This window comes from Myotis nattereri, assembly GCF_964212035.1.
Source record: "Myotis nattereri genome assembly, chromosome: 1".
NCBI classification, from domain to species: Eukaryota; Metazoa; Chordata; class Mammalia; order Chiroptera; family Vespertilionidae; genus Myotis; species Myotis nattereri.
Window position 1 is genome coordinate 181,908,135 of NC_138075.1, and position 27,300 is coordinate 181,935,434.

The 27,300-nt window shown below is 44.7% G+C and overlaps 1 protein-coding gene across 4 annotated transcripts in view; it reads right to left on the reverse strand.

The window, feature by feature from the left end:
• The window catches only part of SEPTIN11 (septin 11), a 92,742-nt gene extending 66,957 nt beyond the window's left edge, over window positions 1-25,785 (reverse strand). For all 4 annotated transcript variants that reach the window (XM_081100918.1, XM_081100916.1, XM_081100919.1 and 1 more), the window contains exon 1: window positions 25,518-25,785. In XM_081100918.1, coding sequence (XP_080957044.1) covers window positions 25,518-25,544 — 27 coding nt within the window. In that variant the 5' untranslated portion in view covers window positions 25,545-25,785. The remainder of the gene's footprint in view (window positions 1-25,517) is intronic.
• Window positions 25,786-27,300: the final 1,515 nt, after the last annotated feature.

The window sequence follows — 27,300 nt, forward strand, 5'->3', positions numbered from 1 at the left end:
CTAACCAAAAATGCCCCAAACGGACACGGTCGCAGTAAGCACTGGGGGACGGTAGAGGCTTTCGGACAGTGTTCTGTGTGGTCTGTCGTCTTTGGTCCACAGGCTGGAGGTGCCCCACACAAGCAGCACCCACAGTAACCTGGGCTGTGTTCCGGGGGCTTTTACAAGGGCTCCCATTTCTTACGAAGGGTGGCTCACCACAAATACCCAGTGGCAGTGAGGACCTAGGTGAACCCTGATTCGCTGCACCTGGAGCGCAGCCCCCAAACTGTTAAGATTTTCATCACCACAAATTAGTCAGTGGCCATGGTCCCAAACATGAGGTAAGGGACCGGGAGGGGAGTTTGGGTTTTCCCCACGGGGCAATGGGAAACCTCAAAGAATCTGCCGACAAACAAGCTATCTAGACTGCCTCAGCTGTTCTGCCCTTGGATTTGTAGTAACAGCAAAAGTCAGGGGATTTGGCTCTAGGTTGGAGTCTGTGGGCTGTAAGGAGGCCACTTACTCTCCTGGGTCTCAGCTGCATTCTCTGCAAAATGAAAGAGCTGGATGAGATGATTTCTTTAAAAGTCCTTCCTTCTTGACAATCTACATTAAAAATCCCTCCTTAACAATCTATGTTAAAGTCCTTCCTTCTTGACAATCTATGACAACCCCAAGCAACAGAAACCGCACGTGGTGTTCCCTGTGCCTCCCCAGCATCTAGGACAGAGTAAAAGGACCCACCATGGTTTCCCCAGAGGCAAACAGCCAACAAGTAGCTGAGGGGTCAGTGCAAGGAGGCAGAGGGCAATGGAAAGAGCAAGTAGGAAGAGTCAGCACCGACATCCAGGATGTTTTAATCCAGATTTCCAATCACCACCGATACTAAAAGAGTGAGAACCCAGTTCTTTAGGTGCCGAGTGATCCGAGAAGGTGGCCGTGGGGGAAGAGGACAGTCCAAAGGCCAGAAGCAGCATTCCTGGGGCTCAAAGAAACCCCACTTCTCCACAGACCACAGAAATGCCTTCATCCACAAGGGCAGGTAAAAGTGACATCAATTCACCAAAACAGTCAGAGATGAGAAGATAAAGATGTCCGTGAACTTCACTGATGTAGTAGTGGTACTAGGACCACCGTCTGGAAATAGCAGCTTATTGCAGTGACGGCGAACCTTTTGAGCTCGGCGTGTCAGCATTTTGAAAAACACTAACTTAACTCTGGTGCCGTGTCACATATAGAAATTTTTTGATATTTGCAACCATAGTAAAACAAAGACTTATATTTTTGATCTTTATTTTATATATTTAAATGCCATTTAACAAAGAAAAATCAACCAAAAAAATGAGTTCACGTGTCACCTTTGACACGCGTGTCATAGGTTCGCCATCACTGTTATTGCTTTAAATGTATAAAACTAGGTAACATACGTAAGGTTCTTGTATGCCTGGCATTATTCTAAGTGTGTTACATGCATTAAAGTTTAAGTCCTCACAACCTGGTAAGATGGCCATTTTACAGATGCAGACATTAAGTCACAGAGTTATAAACTTGCCCGATGCTGAACAGGTTTGGCTCAGTGGATAGAGCGTCGGCCTGCGGACTGAAGGGTCCCAGGTTCGATTCCGGTCAAGGGCATGTACCTTGGTTGCGGGCACATCCCCAGTAGGGGGCGTGCAGGAGGCAGCTGATCGACCTCTCTGTTTCTCTCTATCCCTCTCCCTTCTTCTCTGTAAAAAAACCAATAAAATATATATTTAAAAAAAAAAAAAAAAACTTGCCCGGGGTCTCAGAGCCAGTATGGAACAAACCCGGTATTTTTACCCCCACTGTGAAATCATGTCGGTGACTCGCCGCAGCATTTCTTCCATATAAACACCCTTTTGTTTCTGTCCTGTTTGCTTCATATGTGCCGTGTGTTCACTCAAGTGGAAGGTTCTGTCTGGGGTGGTCTGATGAAGAAGCCCCAGGGAGGCGGTCATGCTGCTGCCCTCACGTGTGTCCTGTGTGGTGGCCTCCCATGCGTGTGTGTCTCATACATACCCGCTGACAAGGTCCACCCGACCCCCTTGCACCACAGCAACGGGTCGGTTTACCTGCGACCTGCCTCCGGGAAGGGCGGCGGGAGAGCAAGGCCAGGCCTGGGCAGGAGAGACTGACCCATGCTGCACCCTGGCAGAAGGAAGCAAAGCCAGAGGAGAAAAGCAAGGACCCAGGGGGGCAGGGGTTTGATTCTTCCTTTTAAGGGTTTTAAGTGTAGAGTCTTGCAAAAGTTTCTCACTTCCATTAAGAGCAGCTAGCTCAGGGCATGCCCTCGGTTGCTTGATATGAACTTGATGTGAAAGCAGAATAGGCCGAAACCGATTTGGCTCAGTGGAGATAGAGCGTCAGCGTGCGGACTGAAAGGTCCCAGGTTCGATTCCGGTCAAGGGCATGTACCTGGGTTGTGGGCACATCCCCAGTGGGAGATGTGCAGGAGGCAGCTGATCGATGTTTCTCTCTCATTGATGTTTCTAACTCTCTATCTCTCTCCCTTCCTCTCTGTAAAAAATCAATAAAATATAAAAGAAAAAGAAAAAAAGCAGAATAGGCACAATCATGGACTTCGAGGGCTTATCACTCAGTATCATCAAATATATTTTTTTATTTTTAAAAATGTGGAACAATCCAATTTGGGTGGCTCTGAGGTCAGAGAGAACTGATTTCAAACCTGGTCCCATTTACGTACAAGCAGTGTGGCTCTGGGCAAATTATTTAACCTCCTTGGGCCTGTTTTCTAATCTGTAAAATGACATCATAACAGCACCTTCTCATAAATGTATTGATAAAATAATGTACATAAAGCCCTTAGGCACAGTACCTGCTGCAGAGGGAGTGTTCAATACTACTTACTATTATCAATACCAGAACATTACTTTGATCTATGAGCCTGGGCATAACCCAACTGAAATGAGTTAAACTGGGATCTCTCCTCCAAAACAATAAACTTCTAACTCAGTTAACGACCCTATTGCTAATTCAAGGGCTCCCTCGTTTATCTTCCATCTAGCACAGCGTGTCCTCAAATGCTAATTACAAGTTAGGTGTTAATTATCTCACAAAAGTTTCTTCAGATCCCAGTGCATTAAATGCCAGGGCCTCTCTAAAGGACTGGATTTTTCAGCTCTGTTCCCTTTCATGTTCCAAGCTCTTCCCTTTCTGTCTCCACTTTGACTTGTTCCAAAATTTATTAGTCAGGACACCTCCCCCAGGAGGCATGGTCTCTGCTGCATTCTTGTCTCCACTAAATTACTGAGCAAAAGTCAAAACAGTTGTAAAACACAATTAAATGAGCTTCAGTGAAGAGTGAACTAGTTTTTTAAAAAAAAAAAAAAAAAAAAAAAAGACGCCAAAACACAAATCAAAAGGAAGAGGGTACCTTTAAGGCTTCTCTACAACAAGACGCCAAAAACAAAAGTAAAGATACAGGGCAGACTGGGTGAAATTATTTGCACACAAGATGGAAAGAAATAGTCCAGTTGGGAGTGGAGGGAGGGAAAGCAGGGATGTGGATAGGTTATTCACAGAGAAATACATGCAAATGGCAATCACCACATGAAAAGATGTCTGACCTCGCAGTCGTCATAGTAAGCTGGATAGCTTAGCCACGTCGAGGTTGCTGAATCCCGTGGAGCCACTGGCCACCTTTACTTCAGAATTACTTTAGAAAAGTGATTTTACTTCCCCATATTTTAAAAGGCCTATTTTTTAAAGGACCAGGTGAAGCTGGATAGAAAAGTCACTGTGACAACTTGACATTTTACACCCAGACCCTCACTGGTTCGTTCTGATCTTTTTTTATATATATAATATATATTTTTTATTGATTTCAGAGAGGAAGGGAGAGGGAGAGAGGGACAGAAACATCAATGATGAGAGAGAATCATTGATAGGCTGCCTCCTGCATGTCCCCAACTGGGGATCGAGCCCGCAACCCCGGCATGTGCTCTTGACTGGAATCGAACCGACGCTCTACCCACTGAGCCAAACCAGCTGGGGCTCGTTCTGATCTGTTAAGATGAGCAGCACTGACCTGTTCCAGCAGTGCTGACCTCCCCGTGCCTCGCACTCAGGCTCTCCTTCAGCCCTCCCCAGAGGAGCAGGGGAAGCACAAGAGGAAGCGCCCGCAGAGCCCCAGTTCCCGGGTCACAGGTGAAATGCGCGGATGCTGTGACCCCACTACCATCTTCAGTCAGCACAGGCGGTGGTTTCTGTGCTGGCTGCTCCACGGTCCTCCTCAGCCGACAGGAGGGAAAGCGAGGCTCCCAGAGGCTGCTCCTGCAGAGGGAGGCAGCCCTAAAACACCCGAACCAAGAAGGGTGGGGAACCATCCCAATAAACACATTCTGGATTAAAGCAACAACGACGACAACAACAAAACGATGAGCAGTGCATCACTGAGCACCCCAACACTGGACCCATTTTAAGGCAGTTTTCTTTCCCCTAATGTCCCAAAAGCAACTTCTACCCTTCTAAGAAGCTCATAAAAGTCTCGGCATGTTCATAAATGTTGTGCTACACCCAGACAAGATTCAAAGATCATACTTAAGAAGCAGTTAGCTGAAACAACCCCTGTAACATTCTGCTCCAGAACAATCGCTAAAATGATTTAAATTTTAAAAATAATTAGTGTTGCCTAATCACCAACATGCATCTCAGACAGGTCTGCATAATACCTGTGGTGCCATTTTTAGATTTAATATTTAAATGTCAATATCTTAAGTGACGGGCTTGGAAAAATCTCTCTGTCATTAAAACAAACTATAACGCAGCGTGGAAAAGTGTCGTAAACATTGGCCACAAGTCAGTCAGGAGTAAAAATTTCGGCTCTGCATTTTTTTTTTAATATATTTTATTGATTTTTTACAGAGAGGAAGGGAGAGAGATAGAGAGTTAGAAACATCGATGAGAGAGAAACATCGATCAGCTGCCTCCTGCACATCCCCCACTGGGGAAGTGCCCGCAACCCAGGTACACGCCCTTGACCGGAATCGAACCTGGGACCCTTCAGTCCGCAGGCCGACGCTCTATCCACTGAGCCAAACCGGTTTCGGCAGCGGCTCTGCCATTTTTGAGCTGAATGACTTTGGGGCAGGCTTCTTCTAAGCCTCTTTTTCTTTAATTGCAAAGTGAGGATAGTAATCTATTATCATAGGTTTGTTACAGTTTCACAACTGAGATTACAGAAAGCACCCGGTACAGTCTTGTCCACATTAAGCAATTTCATAATAGATAATATTTAAAATGTTTTCCTTATCAATTCCATGTCAATTCTGCTAGTCATTTAAGCATGTTTATGTAAGACATACATATCGCTATCATATATAAACTTCTAAAATGTAAATACTTAGTCTTCGCCTGAATCCCACAAACCACAGACACCTTTGAATAACCCCTTTTCAGACTATTTCCAGCAAGCATGTTGCCAGCTCTCTAGAAGGTAATAAAAGTGATAAAAATGAAAATACTGAAAGCAGCCCACTAATTTCCACACAGAATAGTTTCAAGAGTCATTGCTATACATGTAATTTCAATAATTGGGAAGAGTAAACAGGGGGAAGGCCATGAATACAGCGTCAAAGAGAACTACCACTGACCAGGCTGCCTTCCCCAGGCACTCTGCCATACACCTGGTGGGCAGGAGTAACTTATATTACGCTCTGTCAACGCCCATTGGTATGGTCTGAACAACCCAGACCATGTGGTCTGAGACAAGAAACGGGCGAAATGAAAATTAAAATCTCCAGCCCACTGCATTTGTGGTCACTTCTTAGCCCTCCTGAGTTCCCTCTATCATGTGTTAAACCATTAACTAACAAGAACTGAGAATTCCTCCCAGGATGTTATGCCATTTTTACTGGTTAAGGCTTTCTGCAAAAGTAGAAACCTGTGCACAGTTGTTTTTGAAGCATTCACTGAGGAGCTCCTTTGAGCCAGGAACTATTTTCTGCTGGATTTACGATACAAAAATGAATAAGGCATTAAAATGATTATGGTACAACAAGATAGCTGCTTATCCCGGGAGCCTAAGATAAATGGGAATTCAGAAAACTAGTCCTCCTAAGCCTGGTGAGGGGAAAGCCTGGCGTCTGGAAGGATGAGTAAGCAGGTGTGGGCAGTGAGGAGCGGCCAGGAGAACAGCATTTAGGTGATGCAAAGACAGGAGTGGGAAAGAAGGGGATGTGTACAGCCCTGCAAGCAGGACAAAAAGGGTTATGGGAGGAAAGGCACTAGTCACGGAAGGGCAGGCACGAAATCCTGGGGAAGGGAGCTCTTATCCTGACGAGAGCAGGGTATCCAAGGGCCTGTTTGCAGAAACAAATTAAGGGGAAACAGACTCAGCCTCTCCAATACCTTTTCCCTTGGAAAACCTTGTATCCCAATAAAGGGGCCCTTTAGTTCTACAGTTCATAAACAAATATTATGAAATGCTTTTTAAGAACTAAAGTAAGAACTCGAATTTTAAACTCATAGTTCAAAAGGGGTGTGAAATGTCAGAAGCGAATTTCTAACTAAACCCTCTGGTTCGAAGTAGTGCAGGAAAGTCCACTGCCAAGTTGCTGTTCGGGAAGGTTGTGTTTATTCAGCTGTGGTGTGCTGATCTGGATGAGCCATATAGCTGGTAGGTAGGGTTGGGCTTTCTCCTATGGATTTGATTTGGGGTGGATTTTTTCCTAATTTCTTAAGAAAAATGAGCATGCATACTTTTATTATGAATTCCCTTGATGCCAAAAGTCAAAATATTTATTTTATTTGGTTAGGGGTCTTAGATATGATTCAGAGGTCATAACATCTCTCAAATAACTTTTCCCCTAACTATCAGAGTTGAGCTCAAATGTCCTTTATTTTATAGTTATATTTGTGACCTCCAAAATATGAAAATGGCACTTCTACAGAAGTTGGTTTGACAAAGCCAATACCAGTGGATTCAATTTAGAAAATACGCAGAAGAAAAGGTCTAAAGTTGACAACAATGCTTTCTCTGCGCCCTTTCTACCTCCTCATGCCACCCCCACCCCCAACTACCACTGCCAAGTCAGAATTAGGATTCAATTACAGTAACAGGGCAATGTTCTTATGCGTCTCACATATTCAATAAGAGGTGTAATATTAATATAACTGTGTATCAAAGTACTATGCTTGGACCAAGAATCCCATGCTAACTTGCTTCTGTTGGCCTGAAAAATGAGAAACAAATCCAGCATCTGACTGTAGCTGGGTAGTCTTTTCTTCAAGACAAGGGAGGCTTTTCGAGCCAAACATAACACGTGGAAGGAAGACTGTTCCACGTGTGCACACGGAGCTTTCGATTCCACATTTCTCAGTAAAAATGCTCGGACACAACAGTCTGAGAAGGATAAACTGAGAAGGACTGAATGATCAATGACCATGTAAAATGCCAAGGATGTCTTTTATTTTATTTTATTTTTATTTATTACCTTTTTTATTCCTTTTAAACTGAGCAACTCACTTGGTTGCTTTTCCCAAGGATGTCTTTTTAAAAAACCCCAGAAAGATACCCAATACTCCTCACTACCCTTTTGCTTAAGTTACTATCTTGAATCATATGAAACTTCCAGTTTTGTAGTTCAGAAACAGCTAAAATCATCGACTTGGTGTGATTTAGCCTACCACTAGGAAATTCTGCAGAATTACAGGTCATTTCGCCACATTTCTCTGATGAGCTAACTGGTTTATTTGCTTCTCAAAAACATCATGAAGAGTAAGGCTTTAAGAAGTAAGGGTACCACGACTTCATAGAAAAAGAACATTTTTATTGATAAAACTTGTAACAATTAACAAAAAAAGCTAAATCAACCTGCTAGGAAGATGTTTTCTAAATATGCTGATTACTAAATATCTGCTTTTTTTGTTCGTTTTCCTGAGACTCTCTAATTGTCACAAGTTTTTCCTGGAAAATACATTCTTCAATAGGCAGGAAGAAGCAAGGAAAGAAAAGGGGCGGGGGGAGGTTAATGAGAAATTTAAGCCTCAGTTTCCTCATCTCAGGTGACCTCTAAAGCCCCTGCTGGCGCTAGCACTAACCATTTATTGGAATTTGGGGTAACAGACCATATCCTACCTATATCCACTTGCATTTTACATCACCCTACTGCCAGCTCATAAATAATTTCACAGCCTGTGAGGAACAGCCATTAACTGTCATTGGATCTCAACCAAAAAGAAAAAAACCCCACCCCCTTCACTAGATATAGCACATATTTTTGCAGAGGGACATTTCTGGGGGCAAGCACACACTCACAATCCCTCCACTCTCTCTGCTTTGGGTCCTATACCGCCGTGTAATTCTCAACTCTGGTTCTGCTTCTCCCAGCTTGGTCTCCTACAGCTCAAACCTGTTTGGAGATATCCTGTTAAGGAGACAATTGAAAAGGTTTGATGCTGCCCTCAAACAATAATCTATACACTCTCATCTCAGAGTTCAAGCAACTGTTTCACTTCTGTTTCAAAAACAAAAAAAGTGCTTTAAGTGTTCAAATGTTAGAACATTCTAAAAGGCATACCCCAACCTCCCCCGCCCCCCAAAAAAACCCTTTAATGGTTTCTTTATTCAAATACAAGAAAAATAAATTATTTCCAGTGGAAATCAGATTGCAAATTGGCAGTCTCGGCCCACAAACATGTTTATGTGGCCCACACACTATTTAAAAATATTTGATCTAGTTGCCAACATTTTCAGATGGGAAAACATCACTTCAAACTCTAAATGTCCATCTTCTCTTGAAAAATTGAAAACGATGGCACCACGAAGGCCCTCACCTCACCACCCAGAGTTAAGAGGTGGTCTGTGCTTGCCCGGCTACAGCAGTTTGAAGATCTGAGCCTTGTCCCTTTTGATACTTTCCCCCCTGAAATAAATGAGCCAACTGATGCTCCCTCTGACCAAAGATGGTTTCTGTGTTTCCCTCCCTTACTCTCCTTTCCATGGCATAAATATCCAATCCAGAACCACAGTGAGGCCTTCCAAAGCTGTGTGATAAACCACTGATCATGAACTACCTTAATGGGATTACAGAAGGTAAACCTCTATTTCTTATTAATGTTATGGCTATAGCAAATTAAGAATTTTTCTAATTGTAACGAAGAATAAGTCAGCATTGAGATCTAGATGACATGAATTTTTAATTATATTTTTCAAAATGTGGTATTGCTAGATTTAAATTTGATCGATTATAAAAGCTTTTCAAAATCTATAAGCTTTTAATACATTACACACACACACACACACACACACACACACACACACTGCTATGCATACTAATCTTCTGCCCTCCTTGCTGAAAATAGTTGTTATATTTTCCTAATCAGGTCACAGTCATTTCAAAAGCCTTAATAGTTTCTTGTCTCTCCCCTGCAATGAAAAGGACGGAGCAACTGATTTGACAAAACATCTTCCTAAATCTTATTCTTGGCCCTACATGGATTAAAATATCTCTTGTCAAGTGAAGATAAGAAGGCTCATTACACAGGAATATGATTAGCAAAAATGGCCCACGTCTTGAGTCGTGGTAACATTAATAGGTAGGGTGTGCACTTGTTCACTAACTATCCACCATCTTCGTGAATCATGGAATAAACGCAACCTGAAGTAAGCTGCAATGGAGATAAGACTAGCCATCACTTTTTCCTCTCTCCCAAGACCGTGGTTAACAGAAGATGAAGGGAACACCAAGGGCAGACTCTGTCAGAGACTTGACCATGGAGAAGACACAGCATCCCAGGCAGGCCACTGTTCAGAATGTTGCTGAACTTTTTAATAACTCTCCCTTCTAAAGCATACTATCTTTTCCATCAATAGGACAGCTGAGCCAGGGCCTGGGAGCATTTCTGATGATACAAGATCCTCTGACCATCACAAATTCATTCCCCTTCATACCTGAGATCCTAAGGACAGGGCTCCAAATTTAGACTACATATTCTGCACTCTATCACAAGGAAGAAAAATCATTATTAACTCCTAAATTCAACTGCAAAAGCACAGCAACAATTTTGCTTTATGTTACGAAGGAAAAATGCTCTTTAAATATCATGGATGCATTATTTCCTTCAAAATATCCACATGACCAAAACATGCTTGCTACAAGGGTTTCTTTTATAAACAGAAATAGTGAAAACACACATGTATTTTTCTATAATAATCTCTGCCACTAATAGGCATAAATCCTTAGCCCAAAAGATACCATTTCATAAATGACTTCTTTATACCAGTTAATTACAAAACAATTCTCTCCAACAAGGATAATCTACAACACCGAAAGCAGACTTAGAAATCACATCTGTGCTCTAAAAGTGGTCAGAAAAATCTGCCGTTTTAAAAACTAGGTAGGAGGGACAGTGCTCCAAGTTTTAGCTCAGCCAATCAGTCAATCTGGGCATGACAGAAAGCATTTGGGCCATGCAACGTGCACTCAAATCCAGTACCACCCTCTGGAAATAAGTGCTCCAAGGAGATTGGGCTCAAAATGATCCTCAGCTTGCTTTCCAACTCTTAAAATTCCTAAGACTCTATAACACTGTTGGCGTTCAATAAAGCTCAATGATAAACACTGCATACGGATAATGTTTAAATGTTTAAATGATCCATGAACCCAAAGTTCAATATAAGCACACGTAAGCAAGGCCTGGACAGTGACTGGTCCGTCCTCTGGGCTCAAGCCTGGTTTTTCATTATGAGGATGATGGTGATAAACTATGTCAAGCATACAGATATCCCTCATCTCTATACCCACTACCTGTTGTGAAACCATAACTTTCACCGTCCATATACTGTACTTCAGGTCTTTTTTTTAATTCACAAATACATTTGAAGATCCCTGAGTACCTCTTCCTTCTGCCAGCTCACCAGCTTAGCCCTTAAATAAAAATAGGACTATGCCTGGGGTTTACTTCAAAATAACTTAGGGGCAGAAGTACAGAGGGGAGACAGGAAGTTGGAGAGGAGAAATAGATGATATAACATTGGGTTGGGTGGAGATATAAAGAATAGCATAGGGCAGCGGTTCTCAACCTGTGGGTCGCAACCCCTTTGGGGGTCGAACAACCCTTTCACAGGGGTCACCTAAGACCATCGGAAAACACATATATAATTACATATTGTTTTTGTGATTAATCACTATGCTTTAATTATGTTCAATTTGTAACAATGAAAATACATCCTGCATATCAGATATTTACATTACGATTCATAACAGTAGCAAAATTACAGTTATGAAGTAGCAACAAAAACAATTTTGTGGTTGGGGGTCACCACGACATGAGGAACTGTATTAAAGGGTTGCGGCATTAGGAAGGTTGAGAACCACTGGCGTAGGGACTATAGTCAATAATATTGTAATAAATATGTATGGTATCAGATGGGTACTAAACTTATTGGGGTGGTCACTTCATCTATATTATAAAAGGCCTGTGGGCCATAATGCAGAACCACCAAACAACCGATCACCAGGAGGTGCTGGCGCACCTCTCGGTCCCTCCCCCCAGGCCCGTGTGGAGGCCTGGGGTCCCGCCCGCATGGTGGGTCTGGGTCTCGAGAAATTTCACGCACTGGGCCTCTACTAAGGTATATAAATGTCTCATCACTATGTTTTACCTGAAACTAATATAATATTGTGTGTCAACTATCATTGAAACATCAAATAAATAAAAAAAGATTTGGCTGGATGATATAATTATACCATTCTCTCTACTCATATATATTTGGAATTTTCCTTAATAAAACAGTTTTTCTAAAATAATAAGAGAGAGAGAAATCAGATAATCAATACTTCTAGATTATACTCCAAAAGCTTCACTAAAGCCATTTAAATTTAAATTAAACAAGGTAGAAAATTAATCCCTTCATTGCATCAGCCACATTTCAAGTATTCAACAGCCACATATGGCCAGTGGCTACCATACTGGACAAGGCAGTGGTAACACATTCTTGTGACCACAGGAAGTTCCGTTGGACAGTGCTATTCTGCAGGCTAGGGCAGCATCTCCATCTGGTAAGCAGAGGATGTAGCCAACAGTCAGAAGACTTGGCCTTCAGATCATCACTTTCTATCTTGGGTAAGTCTGAATCCAGATCCATCAAATAGGTGCTGAAGGGGTTGGGTCAAGAATCTAATCAAACTACCTCAGGGTTATTGTGAAGACCAACCTTTACCCACTGAAATCTAACCACAGGGAAAATGTGTGAAATTGCACTTCAATTAGGACATCACTGCAGTGTGTGCAGTGAGTTTAGTGGTGAAGTCAATGTGCAAATTAGCAGTGACATTCCAAATGTATACTTAAAGGCAAAAAAAAACCATGAAAAATGACTCCAGTTTTAGTTTCAAAAATGGAGAAGTCACACATTTTAGCTTCCGATTTGTTAAGTCTTCTCCTCCCACTTCTTTCATTTTGAAACAGAAAAGCACCTATGTACTTGTGTGTGTGTGTTTTAACACGATTTTCTCATGGTTAGGATTAAAAAATTAAATCAAATTGCTGATGGGAGATTATCCAAGGATAGCTGGAATGAACTATTTGGGCCAAAAAAGTCAAGGCACAAAAATCCAAAAATCCCGGAAGGCTGACTACGAAGGCTGTGGTCCAAGCTTTCATCTACATCCAATGCGAGTTTCAGTTCCCTGACAGAGTGAGCACATCTTTGAGTGTGTGTCTTCATGTGCACCTGAGAGAGAATGTAAAAGATCACAAGATAACCTTGACTTTCCAAAATGAGATTATTTTGTGTCCAAAATCACATTTGGGACTAAGAGAAACTGATTAAACAGGCAATGTTTTTAGTGTCCTTTCCACTCTGAAATCAGAGAAAAACAAACAGACAAACAAAAACTCCACAAAGAAACCTAATAACCATTTACATCAAGTGTAAAAGAAGTAAATAAGTCAAGTGAGTTAACTCTCCCAGAGATATCTGTATCTCAATTCAGGAGAACCATATTAATCAACCTTTTCCCCCTTCTACCTGCACAGGGTAGAGGCCTGTGTGTTAGAAAAATAACTATTAGGAGCAGGGATTAAGTAATTTATCTAAAAGAGCATTTAAAGACTGGGATTTAAAAAATAATAGTTATAGCCTAAACAGTTTATTTCACCTTAAAAACATATAAACACACATTCATTCACCAATTTTAAGGCCAACATTATTTTCATCCTAATGAGCTGGAGGGATTCCAATCAGGGATGTCCTTCTAGTACAAACCCATAGGCATCATCCATGATTTCCAGTTAGTTTCTTTCGAGTGGACCCAGAATTTAAAATCACTTCAATGCAAACTAAAGGCAGACTCTTTTGATTTTTAATTTTCTTGTCCAACTTTTAATAATTATTTTAACCATATTACCTTCACAGCAGTTTTAAGTAGCAAAAACTCTCAACTTTACAAAAATCTTCCCAAAGTATCTATTTAGAAGCAACTCTATTTTCCCACTTAATAGGTCATGGATTAGTAAATTATGCCACTGTGATGATTACTATAGCTGACATGAGCAGGTTTGGAAACAAACCACTGGCCCAGTAAGCATGGGTTCTTGCTTACTGATCCAGTTAGCATGTGGGGACGGGAATGCATGTGTGTCCTAAAAGAAAATAGTAGTCTGCAAGCCAAAGGCATCTGGAATGCTGTGGGCAGTTAGTATGCTCTGAAGGAATGGAGTACACGTATTACTCTAGCAGAGATTTTGAAAACAGTCCCTCTGATTCTGATACAATTTTTCAGTTTCCTTTGGTGTGCCCTTTTTATCCCTGCCTTAAACCAAAAGAATAGCTTGCTAATGGTAGCATAGGAGGAAAGAAAGTTGCGGTTATCTATATAGCACTCCTCAAATCGCATTACAAAAAGGGAAGAGGGCTGGGTGGTGGGAAGGACAAACACAACTTGCTAACTCACTCCTGAGCCAAAACATATTCCAAGATTTTGAATCTTAGCAAGAGGGAGATCCATATACCCAAAATAGATTTTGGTTCTGGCTTGATTTGGTGGGAGAATGAGAAGGAGTATGGTTTAGACATCTTCACTCATGCATGGTGCTGGCTGGGGCTCAATGTCTGTTGACTAAATGAATGGGAAATAGGAAAACCCACTGAGGAATAAAATACAAGTTCTTCAAGAAAGAAGACTTAGTAATATTAAGCAGTATCCCTAACTCCACAATATGCCTGTATAAATCTCTATTACATAAAGTCACTAAGAGTCCTCATCACCTCAGCTTTGACTAGGTTATGAAACCCAATTTAGACTCAGATTTTCTTCCACACAGCTTAAAAGCCAGCTTTGGAATAGCAGCTAGTGGCAGCAAATTAATTATTAGTCATGTCAATGGCTGAAACCATATCTTAATTTAATTTTCAGCCTTAAGGTCATAAAATACCTTGGAATTCTGGTTTCTGAATGGGGCAAATTTGATTAGCAACAACTAACAGATTTCTTTAGAGGGCTCAGAAATAAATTTGTTCAACTGTGGACCAGCCAACATTCCCCAGGGCAGAAGTGATTAAGAGGTTGACTAAGGATTGAAATGGCTTTGCAAACAAAGAGGTATGTAATAGATAAATAATTAAGTCATTCCACCAGGCAGAGGTATAATCTTAGGTTACCCACTCACACCAAAAAACTCAAACCAAATCTCTAAGAGTAGAGCAAAGGTGACAAATTTGGGGAGATTTGAAAAATGAATCAGCTTGGTTCATACAACTTCTGAAATTGCTATTAGAAATCTCCTCTGGGCTAGGCAGATACAAAGTGAAGAGATCACTTAAAAAATTTGCCTACAAACTCTCAAGCAGATACTTAAATTAATCTGGGCCCTTAAAATTGCTCAATATTAGTTAATTAATGTTGTTTCAAGAATCATTACCTCATTTTTTCCTAATCTAATCAGACAGTGTAAGCCCAAACTTTCTCTGATTTTTTTTTTTTTTCAAAGCAGTGTTACGCTTTGGCACAAGTTCATAGCTCATGTATCAAAAACATATTTCCCCCCATATACTCTGTATCTAGTTTCTAAAATATATAAAAAGTAATCGATTTGAAATGGGTAAGTTACAGAACAAACTAGGCACTAGGCACTCGGAAACAATCACTTCCATCCTGGCAAGACGGTGAAGAGTTCCATTCAAAGGAACTAGAAATGAAAATTATAGAAAAGTTAAGGTGATATAGCCAGCCTTTTCCTTTTCTGAGTCTAGTTTTTACAACAGTTTGAAGTCTGCCTCCAATAAACTGTAAAAATGTGATAAAAGATTAGTTCATTCTGAGCCTATTTTTTTATAATGTCCAGAGTAGCATGGTATGTTACAAAAGTAACATTCATGCTCCCTCATCTGCATAAGGGAAAAGAAGAGCCCCAAACCAGGAAACAAGGTGTTTTCACCTAGGTTTTCCCCAAATGCAGGCGCCTGAGACAAGGACATACATGCATGTAGCTATTTTGAGACGTGATCCAGAGAAACAGGAGTAGGGACTGGGAACAGCGTATCAGGAAAGGACAGGCAGCCATCCTAGGGGTGTACATATGGATGTACAATCACCCCTGCTGGCTGGGGCCCATGTGGGACGCCCAGATTGTGCCTCGGAATTGTCAGACTTGGTGACAAGAGAGAGAAGTATTTATTCACCAGCTTCCATCCCCATCAGTCTACGGTTGGCCCATGGGATGGTGACTCCCTTAGACCACGGACGGCAAACATGTGGCTCTTTGGCCCCTTGAGTGTGGCTCTTCCACAAAATACCACATGTGGGCGCACATGTACAGTGCGATTGAAACTTCGTGGCCCATGCGCAGAAGTTGGTATTTTGTGGAAGAGCCGGTGTTTTGTGGAAGAGCCACACTCAAGGGGCCAAAGAGCCGCATGTGGCTCGCGAGCCGCAGTTTGCCGACCACTGCCTTAGACATTCAGATATGTACATAGGTCAGAAGAGCTCAGCAGAACCTTCGTGGCTACAGCGGAGAAGCCTGGGGCCCAACGCTGTTGATCCACAGATACCTGCCTGAAATTCCCACAGCAACAGCTGGAGTAAGAAAGTAGACTGCGAGGATGTGGGCTGCCCAAGTCTCATCCAGCACAAGTTTCATCCAATCGATCCACAGGATCACTCTTCACCCACCCGGTCAAATGTTTCTTAGCGAGGGTGCACAACACAGTCCCCTCCCGCAAGTCCTTTTCCATCCTTCGGTCTGGCAACACAGGGTAAGCACACCGGAGTGCGCTCAAGGCTAGCAGGGCATGCTGCATATGGTAATGAGATATTTTAACATCCACAACTATATTTGGTAATTCCTCTTTACTTAAAAATGTAACTTAAAGAAAGTGGGAGGAGCTCCAGAATACTATATGAGTGACACTTAAGTGCTGGAGGCCTCGAGAAGAGAGTATGTTTGAGCTGAGCCTCAAAGGTCAGCTGTGACCGAAAAAAGGCAAGACTGCGCATTTCAGGTGCGGGAGAGAAGGGGCAAATGCTCCTGCTTTGGGCCCGGTCTTCAGTTAAAAGCCCTATTGCCCTGGCTGGTGTGGTTTAGTTGGTTGAGCCTTGTCCCATGCACCGAAAGGTCACTGGTTCGATTCCCTTTCCCAGTCAGGGCACATGCCCTTTCAGCTTTGCTCACAAGTAGGAGTCGTGGAGGAGGCAGCCAATTGATGTTTCTCTCTCTCCCCCTCTCCCTTCCCCTCTCTCTGAAGTCAATATAAGCACTTTTTTTTTTTAAAGCCCTTATTATTTCAGTATTTGCATGCCTTTCACTGAGGGCAAATATTTCCTGCATCATTGTAAGCATGTTGTATACTAACATTTAATCCCATGAATCTTTGAGGGAGGTACTGTTAGACTGTTATTATTTTACAGATGGAGAATGTGAGGTACACAAGGTAAGTCACTTGCCTAAAGCCCCAAAGGTGGTTCATTGGCAGAGACGATTCCCCAGAACCCCAGCAGACCGGCTCCAAAACCCACATTCTTAACCAAAATGCTATATACTACAGCCGCTCAGGAGAGAGAAAACAAAGAAGAGCAGGGTGCCAGCTGATGCGTCCGCATTTAGGAACAGACGGCTGAGAAAGGACTGGTTCAGAAGCATCCCAAGGGGAATAATTCTGTCACGCAGCTCGAAGTCCTAATGGCCTCAAAACCATTTCCAGAGAGCACAGTCCCAGAGCTGGGGCCACAGCGAGCAGCACAGAAGGTCTTCCTGAAGGTCACCCACCACCCATCACTGACTCGGGGATGATACTACTGGACGCTCGCTGTTATTGAGCAATAGGGATAATCATACTCTTTGCCTTCAATTCCTCTAGGCTCCGAATACACACACTTTCTCTCTCCCGTCACCGGACCCCACCTCCTTCTCTTTGTGCAGTTCCTCAATCCTCACTTCCTTTATTGTTTAAGGGCTCAATTTGCCAATGTGGCCATGAAAGGCACTAACTTCCCTTATCCTTTGCCACTTCCCCTCTACTGTACTGAATCCTGGAGAATTACTGGAAATCCTGCAGATTTCCAGTGTCTCCCCTCAACCAATTCCAAGAATCTGAGATATCCTAGGCTGAAGGACAGGGGTGGATGGAATATAAAATATGTAAAGAGCTGTGTGGGAACTATGCATACGTCTGGGAGAATGCTGCATGGTGTGGGCTCTTCCCACAGCCCAGCCTCACCCCTGTGCCCCCTCTGAACACTGATGTCACAGCGACGCTGGGTTTCCTTGAGGCTCTGCCTCCCTTCCAGAGCTGTGTGCATGCTGTTCCCTCGGCCTGGAACACTTTTCCACCTGTTTTCCTTGCTAAGTGCTATTGCTTACTCGTCCTTCAGAGAAATTTGATGACAGCCTCTCAAATACTTAACATCATAACCTCAGCCCCTGCACAGAGAAAGTACACAAGAAATATCTGATAAAGCAGATGGATTAGGAAGCCAAGAATACTTATTAATGTGTTCGGCTATGGAAGGTTGTTTTGTTCAGCAATTTCTAACCTACCTATATCATTGTGACTATACTTCTATAAGAAGAAAATTTAATAAGAAAATCATAAATTCTTCCTTAAGGAATGTTCCTTAATCACCAAAAGCAAGCAGATACATCTTATGTTACATCTTTTTACCACAATTTTTCAAACGCAAAACAAACAAAACTACAGAAACAAAGCTTCCATCCGGGTACGAGAGACGTTCTTTTTGGAGCAGGACGCCTCCACCTCAGCCTGTCCCCTCCATCAACACAGCACACTCTGTTCCACGGGTCAGAGTTCAGTAGGTGGAGAGAATGCGTCCTTTGACTTGAACAGGCCTTCACACTCAGTGGCACAGATCCTGGATAAAGGTGGCTCCAATGCCTTGGTTCTGGTCCTGTCAGGGAACAGACTCTTGATCTCCACCACAGGCCAGGTCTGATGATGCACATTTGACTTTAGATCACCCAGCAAATTCTTTTTAGAAGTCCGTCTGTATCACCTTAGCCCAAGTATTGTTTTTATGTACAACAGCGGCTGCATTGACGGGCTGCCAGCAGGCCTGAATGGGTCAGGAGAGGTATTGTTTAGTTGGAAGGGAGTTTTCTGTCAATCTGGATTTTAAAAAGGGGCGGGGGTATCAATTATATTGTAAAGTAGGTCTTCTTGGGGAAAAGAATAGAAGCTGTATATCTGGGTCTTTGTTTAAAGAATGATTCAGCTTCACTTGCCCCAATGGACACAGGTCTAAGGCTACAAGAAACAGTTCTCAATAAATAATAAAAGTCCAAGAGCAGCCCACACCTCGTATCTCAGTTCTAACCAAGTTTAAGGTCCTATAGAGAGAAACACGGGCACAGAATACTAATTGTAGCCTGCTCCACAGGGAGTCTAAACCCTGAGATCATTATCAGCAGTGGCATCACCAGCGGGTATGCGCACGGGGTCTTCTGGCAATCAATCAAAGCAGGCCATCCAAATCATTCATTCCTTTGTCTGGACAGACACAGGGTGGCCTCTGGGGAAGCGCTAAGCATCTGGTTCCTTCGTTATATGAGTGTCCCAACAGTCAGACACGATCCACACAGGCGCACAGTGTGGTTGCTAAGCAGCAGTTTATTTGAAATGGGTTGTGCTTCCTGGTGCAAACCTCAAAAGTTAATAAAAATGCACTAACAATCTACTAGTTAGAGCCTTTTATATCAGGCTGGTAGGATATGTATAATTTTATTTTAATCAATTCCTAGGGTCTATTTTTCATTGTGATTGTTAACGTAAAAAAACCATTGAAACCTGTAAAGAATTTTTGTGAGTTTATTTGAGCCAAACTGTCGACATATGCCAGGAAGCAGAACCTCAACGAATTGAGATAGTGCTCCGGAGAATGGCAGGGTTACATCCGTATTTATACATGAAATTCATTGGTGACAGATTTAAGGAGGTGGGATTAAGCGAAGCGGGGAAACCTCTGTGATAGGATAAAAAGTAAAATGATGGACACATACTTAGGTGGGTGCAGGATCAATTAACATGATGATGAAGGAATCTGTGTATCTGTCCTGAGACCCAGCACACCTGGTTGTGCTCCAGGGGCTCCATAAAAAGGAGAAGTCACAAGTTACCCAGACATCCCAGGGACATGTTATCATAGATGCAAAAAGACAGACAGGCTCAGTTACGGTAAAGGTTGACCTTATCAATGAAGATATCGGCTTAGGACATAACTGCCCACCATGACTGCTTTTAGTTACGGTTTAATTTCAGACCATCCTTTGTGGTTACTTTAGGTCTCTGAGTCTGCAAAACTGCCATGCAGGCCTCTCCTGAGCTTGTCAGGTCAGCATGTGGCCCCTTTCTTTCACATGTGTAGACATGTCATTTTTTAAAAATGTATTTTTATTGATTTCAGAGAGGACAGGAGAGGGAGAGAGAGACAGAAACATCAATGATGAGAGAGAATCATTGATCGGCTGCCTCCTGCACGCCAACCATTGGGGATAAAGCCCACAGTTCATATATTTTTTAAAACAGATATTTTAGCCCGGCCGGTGTGGCTCAGTGTCGACCTATGAACCAGAGGGTCAAGGTTTGATTCCTGGTCAGGGCACATGCCTGGGTTGCGGGCTCAATCCCACTATGGGGTGTGCAGGAGGCAGCCGATCAATGATTCTCTCTCATCATTGATGTTTCTATCTCTCTCTCCCTCTCCCTTCCTCTCTGAAATCAATAAAAATATATATTTTTTAAAAGATATTTTAAAAGACAAAAAAAAATCTACAGCTTTCAAAAGATTTTAAAAGGAGAGATCACTGCACCTCAAACTTCTTGGATTCCTTAATAATTGCTTAGAAAGCCTCAATGTGTATAATTTATATCACTGATTAAAGAGTTTTAATTTTTAAAAACCTCCCCCTGCATGACAGCCCCTTTTTCATTTGGATGGCCATTCCCTGGACTTTTTTCAGCTCCATTAATCTTTCTCCATGTGGGCCGCATCCTCAAGTCTAGAAATGGCACTTTTACAACAAGGGAAAATAACATTTCGTTGCCAGTCCCATATTCCCCCTGCTGAAGACAGACCGTATCTTCAGGAACTGTATGTAATGATCCTCAGACCTATGAGATCCTTTACCCACATCACCATCCACTCACTCAAATAGTTCCCTTCTCCCTAAATGGCTTACATATGCCACTGTAATGCACGGGACATTAAATCTCTCAGAAAATAACAGCTCCAGGAAAGAAGGGAATTTCTCTTGTCCACTGATAAATGAGCGAATGAACTCAGTTTTCAATTTCTTCTTGCTCAACAGAAAAAGAATTAAACATGTTTCTTGAAGGGTATCATAGGGGAATGTCCACCACTGGAAAAGTTTAAACATATACCCTCTGCTAGGAATAAGTATTTCCGCACTGGGGAGGAAGCTGAGTCAAACGAGCTCTTAGGTTCCTGTCAACTCCTAGACTCTGTAACTGGGTGAGTTCCACACCTTAAGAGTGGACTAGCTACATAAAGCCTGATTCCCAGGTAGAGTAATTACCATGCTCTGTTTAAAATAAAAATAAAAGCCGCCCTGGGGCTTGGATGCAAAAACACTAACTCATCCAAAATGTGGACACATCCCTGGGGGAGAAATGCTCTTGCTAATCGGTCAGTTACACACTGGAAACCACAGATGTGCTTCAGGGTCTTCTCAGAGCCAAGCCCAAAACCACCTGTGGGAAATGGAGAAACTAAGGGATAAGATTAAGACGCAAATAAAGAGTATCACACTAAACTGGAGCTTTTGTTTTCTAGCCAACAACACAGCCACTTAAGAAATATCTGGCCGAAACCGGTTTGGCTCAGTGGATAGAGCATCGGCCTGCGGACTGAAAGGTCCCAGGTTCGAATCCGGTCAAGGGCATGTACCTGGGTTGCGGGCACTTCCCCGGTGGGGGGTGTGCAGGAGGCAGCTGATCGATGTTTCTCTCTCATCGATGTTTCTAACTCTCTATCTCTCTCCCTTTCTCTCTGTAAAAAAATCAATAAAATATATATAAAAAAAAAAGAAAGCAATATCTGAATTTAGCCTTGAGGTTTAAATGGTTACAACTAAATATAAAGTAATCCCTCCCTTATGAGGGGGGTGGGGAGGGATGCCTGAAACCACCAATAGTAAAAGGGTGTCCCAAAATTCACGCAAGAAGTAATTTTGATAGAAAACACAGGTTTATAATTGAAAATTGTAAATTTTTTATTGATTCATAAAGTATACAGTATAGGGTTATGTATGGAATAGCATATCAGGTAAATGGCCTCCACGGCTTTGCTGGCACATACGCACTCTTTTGTTGAAATTTTCCATGACCAAAATGCGGCTGCTCAGGCAATAACAGTTAATGGTGCTTGCTATCGAGACATGATAATCCAGTTTTTTTGTGCTGTGGAGGCCATTTATCCGATATGCTATTCCATACATAACCCTATACTGTATACTTTATGAATCAATAAAAAATTTACAATTTTTAATTATAAACCTGTGTTTTCTATCAAAATTACTTCTTGCGTGAATTTTGGGACACCCTTTACATACATACCTGTGATAAAGTTTAATTTATAAATTAGGCACAGTAAGAGATTAACAATAACTAATAATAAAGTTGAACAATTATAATAGTATACTGTAATAAAAGTTATGCAAGTGTGATCTCTCAGCATGAATTTCTTTTTCCTTCTTCACAATTTCATGGGTAGATTTGTTCTTACAGTAGATCTTAGCAACCTCAGCATAAGATGGTTTTTCTTTTCCATATTGAAAACTTTCATCCTTTCGCTTAAAGCAGGGGTGGGGAAGGTCCAGCCCACCAGCCTAATAAGGCCTGAGAAATCATTTGGGCTGGCCCTGCCAAGGCAGTAGGGGTGAGTTAATTAACTGTTTGACCAAATACAGCAGGCTAATTTTTAGTTGACAATTTTGTATGGCCTGCGAATGACGTTATAAAAATCCAAATGGCCTTTGGCAGAAAAAAAGGTTCCATCCCTGACTTGAAATCACTTCCCTGACTTAAAGGAATCACTTTAAGGCTTCTCTTTGCATATCTGAATGCTTTGGGGCCATTATTAGGTAAAATAAGGGTGACTTGAACACAAGCACTGTGGTACAACAGTCAGCCTGATCACTCAGATTGCTACTAAGTGACTAAGGGGAGGAGCACATACAGCATGGGTAAACTGGACAAAGGGATGATTCACATCCCTGGGCGGGACTGAGCAAATGGCCCATCATCATGCTATTCAGAACGGCGGCCAATTTGAAATGTATGAATTGCTTATTTCTGGAATTTTCCACTTAATATTTTTAGACCAAGGTTGACTATGGGTAACTGAAACCTCAAAAAATGAAACCGTGGATAAGGGGGGGACTACTGTAATCACTTCATAAGAGAAATGATTACATTTGTCATATAAGGATTTTTGCCCAGTTAAAAGGTCATATTTATACCTGGGATATCACATTAAAATGTTCAAATTCAAGAATGTCTAAAATTGAGGGCAATTATTCTGAATGAACTTTCCTTCCATCTGGATGAGGGAGGCAGTTTTCAGGGAACGGAGATATGCTCATGTTTTCCTAAACAACTTTTTGTGAAAGATCAAATTCTAAAGAAATAACTAGAGAAACTCCACACACAGATCCACTTCCTGAGTGATTATTTTCTCTCCACACTCTTTCTTTTGTTCTAATCGTAGAATAGATAAGGGAACAGAAGGGGTAGAGAATTCTAACAAGGATGCAATGTAGATCTCTCAGGGTTGTGTTTGGAGAATCTACACGTACTGGGGTTGTGTAGAAGACAAAATGCAGACACTACACTTAGGGCATTTACAGAGTGAACAACATAGTGAAGCCGTTCAATGATTCCTTGGGAATACATGAAAAGACTTCAACTTTGTAGTCAATTCCTGATCACCCATACCACAACCCAGTCAAAGAAAGCAGTCTTCTGTTTTTACACTGCACGTAATTTAATCTTAATTCCAGTGACAAAAGGGAATGTGCAGAGAAAGCAGTCACATCTTCCGTGCACATACTTTTAAAAACCTCTATTATTTGCATGAGCGAGGTCTTCCTCAAGGATTCTGTGGGATTAAGCTCACATCTGGTTGACAGACCTGGTGTTGGATATGATTGTGGCCACACAACTAAATCTTAAATCCACATACTGTTCCTATTTAACTGGCATATATGAACTAATTTATAGACAATGTGCAGCAAATTATTTCTTCAACCTCCCCATGCCTCAAGAATGCACCAGCAATAGGTATTCCGAAAAAAAGACACACCCACACACACACACATACACACACATAACATTGCATTCCCAGATGCTCTCCAATTATCTAGAGTAGATACTGTTATTTTAGTTATTGGAATCTGTGCCTTGAAAATAAGTAGCGTGAGGGAGGGAGTAATTTCACCAGACAAACTTGACCTCTCTGGACCCCTTTTCTCACAAGAGAGAAAAAAAAAAGATTAGCCCAGAGACTACAAATTCCCTCAATAACAGTAATCTCTGACCACTAATTATCAAGAGTACAGTTTGTGTGCAAGAAATCTGAATTCTTAAGAGAATGTCATTAACTATTAACTTTAAATGCCTGAAAGACCCATAGGTGCACTTCAATATGACCACTGAACATTTTCTGACCACGAAAAATGTCTCTGAAAACATCTTGGCGGCGAAATCACCAAACTGAGTTAGAACACGCAGAGGAATCGCCCGAATTTCCCGGGGTGGGGGTGGCGGTGAGGGCCGGGGAGTGTGTGTATCGGAGCAGGAGTCAGGAGAACGAGCCGGGTGTCTGAGAGCACAGCCGGCATTTCTGAGTTGCTGAGTTTCTAGTATCTCCTAAGGACTTCTGTCTATGTCTACGGAATTGCTCAAGCGACCACCTGCAGCTACACAGTAACGAGTAGGCGAAGAAAAGGAAATGGAAATGGAAAGAGAGCGGGTAGAGCCGGAAAACCCTCGCGGGGAGTGCCCCCAAAGTCGGTGGGGCGAAAGTGGACTTTGAATACCGACAAAGAAACGGGCAAAGAGAAAGAAAGAGGACTCCGCCTTGCCCACCCCACTCGGCTCCTTTCACGAAAAAGGCCGCCGCCGCCCCTTCTGCCTTTCGCCCGGGACGCGGAGCCCCGGCTGAAACCGCACCCTCCAAGCCCAGCCGGGCCGGGGTCGCGGCCCCTGCCCCGCCCGCAAACCCGGGGCTGGAGCATCCTCCTCCCTCCCTCGCTCCCGCGCTCCGCGCCGAGGGGCAGCGGATTCTCCAGGCTCCAGGCACCCGCACCCGCCCTCCCTTCCTCTTCCTCGCGTCCCCGCCTCCATGGCTCGCCGCCCCCAGCCTTCCATCCGCAGAGCATTCTCATACCTCCACCCACCCGACAAGGGGGCCTTTTGAAAACTTTGTGTGTAAATGCAGGGCTTTTGTGCACATCCTGGGCAGGGCCCGGTCACCCGGGTGGATGCCTGGGGGTGTCCGGGATCTCACAAAGCACCGGGGAAACCACCACGCAAGTCCCACCCCTTGATTTTGGACCCGCTTCTGCCACCGAGTGACACACGGGGCTTGGGCTAAGCATCCCCATGCCCCGGCCGCCCCTCCACGCGGAGGAAACGGGAGGAAACCCCCGCACCCAGCGCCGTTCTCCGCTGTCACGAGGGGAAAGGTGTGCGCGCGGGGAGGGCGGCAGCCGAGGAACACCGTGGCTACGAGGATCTTCCTCAAGGGAAAATAGGAGAGAGGTCCCTTTCCTCCCACGTCCTGGGAATCGGGACGCAACGAGGCGAGACACTGTTGCATCACGCCATGGCCAAGCCTGGGGGTTCCTCGCCCTCGCCCTCGCCTCAGCCCCAGACGCGCGCCCAAATCCATGCACACACTCACAGCCACCGCAGCCCCCGCCCGGGCCCCCCGATCCACGCCGGCACCCGCCCCACAGCAGGGACCACCCCGCGCCGGAGGAGGAGCGGGCCAGGGAAACGAGGCCCCTGCACTCACAGACGGTCTCCCCACGGCCACGGCCATCGCGGCTGCGCCCCGGCTCCGGCTGCGCCCGGCTGCTCCCCGCCAACACTGGCTGCCGCTCGGCTCCGGCTCCGGCTCCCGCTCGCCTCCCCCGCGCCTCCCTCGCGACTGCGCTCTGCTCGCGCCCGGCTCCCGCGCGCGGCCAGTGGCGTCTGCTGCCTGCACGCCGCCGCCCCTCCAGCTTTATTAGAGCAACATGGCCACTTGCCTGGAAGGCACCATTTGCTTCCCCACAAAGGGGGGGAAGCCTTCGCGCCGGGGCTGAGGTCGACGGGAAGGAGTGTGGTGGGCGGGCCCCCAGGCTCAGACCGCGAGGCTTGCCCTCCGGGCATGTAACCGGGGCCCCCCCGAAGCGACCCTCTCCTGGCCACCAAGACCCTCCCAGCCGGTGGTCTGGCCGCCACCACCCGTTCCACCACGTGCTGGAGCCCGAGGAAAGCCGGGGCGCGGAGATCCGAGCCTAGGTCCCGCCGTGCGCTCGGCGGAGCGGCCAGCTGAGCCGCTGGCGAGAGGGGGAAGGGACGCGGGGCAGAAAAGTCCTCGGGGACGGCGTCTCGCGGAAAGCTAGCCCGGGGCAAGCACGCGCCACCCGGAGGAACCGGCTCGGAAGGGGTGCGGGCCACCGGGGAGACACATGGGCGACCGAGGTGGGCCTGGGCAGCCCCCCAAGAGTTGCTCCTACAGAGATCTGTTCTGCAGGGAGAGGCTAGAAAGCGGGGAGCTGGAAGCCGGGAGCTGTAGCTGAGACATGCGGCCGGGTAGGGGACCTCAGGGAGAGGAAGAGGCCGCAGCAGTTGCTGATGTGGACGGCGCACCACCGCCGGCTGGAGAGGAACCAGAGGACTTCCCCGCTGGAGAATTCGTGCCGCTGTGGACGGCCCAGAGCGTAGGGCCGAGGCCTCCCCGGGTGTAACGGGGCCCGCTGGCCACCCGCGGGGGCTTAGCGGGCCTTATGTGATCGCTGGAGACAGACCCGGCGACTCGGAGGCGCGCGCGGGGGTGGCGGCTGGGGTTGCGGCAGCGGCGCCCGGCGGGTGACTGGTGTCTGCGCGACTCCGGGCGCGTGGGACTGGGAAGCGCCCCGGTCGTAGGGAAGGATTTTTTCCAACAGATGTTGGGGTACGTGACCGTGTGCCCGGCAAAACTCAGTTCCATTGCTTGTCCGGTGGTGCGGCGCCGGGGCCAAGGCCCGGCAGCGGGGTATGACCGAGGTGCTGTGGATTCCCCCGCAGAGAGAGGGCCACGACAAGGTGACTGAGGATAGCGACCGGTCGGGGAAGGGAACCAGTTGGATAGAAGAGCAGGGGTGTGGGGAGGCGGGGAAGGACCATGATCAGCCCACGGGAGTGCGCCCGCGGGGAAGTCCACGGCCTATGGAATTAGGTCAAAGACAAACCACCTCTTTAGACGGGGCGCCCCAGAGTCTGACCTGAGACCTCCAGGAACTAGATTTCTTGGGGGCCTTGCGCTGCCCCTCCTGCCATTTCGGGGATGGGCGGGGAGGCAGGATTCGGTGAGTGGACTCCGGGCGGGGGTCTCGCTGCTGGGAGGCCAACGCTGGGTTGCCCAGGAGGGATCGAAGGGCTGCAGGCCACCCTCGGGAATGAGAGCATGACTCACGGACTCTCCGTGAGTGAAAGACGAGAGAGGCTCTGAAAGGGGACCTCTTAGGTCTGTGGGCGGACTCAGACTTGCAGACACTAACCTCTTCCGTTTTGACCAATTTCTGCCCCCTAGCCTTCAAACCTTTTGAGAC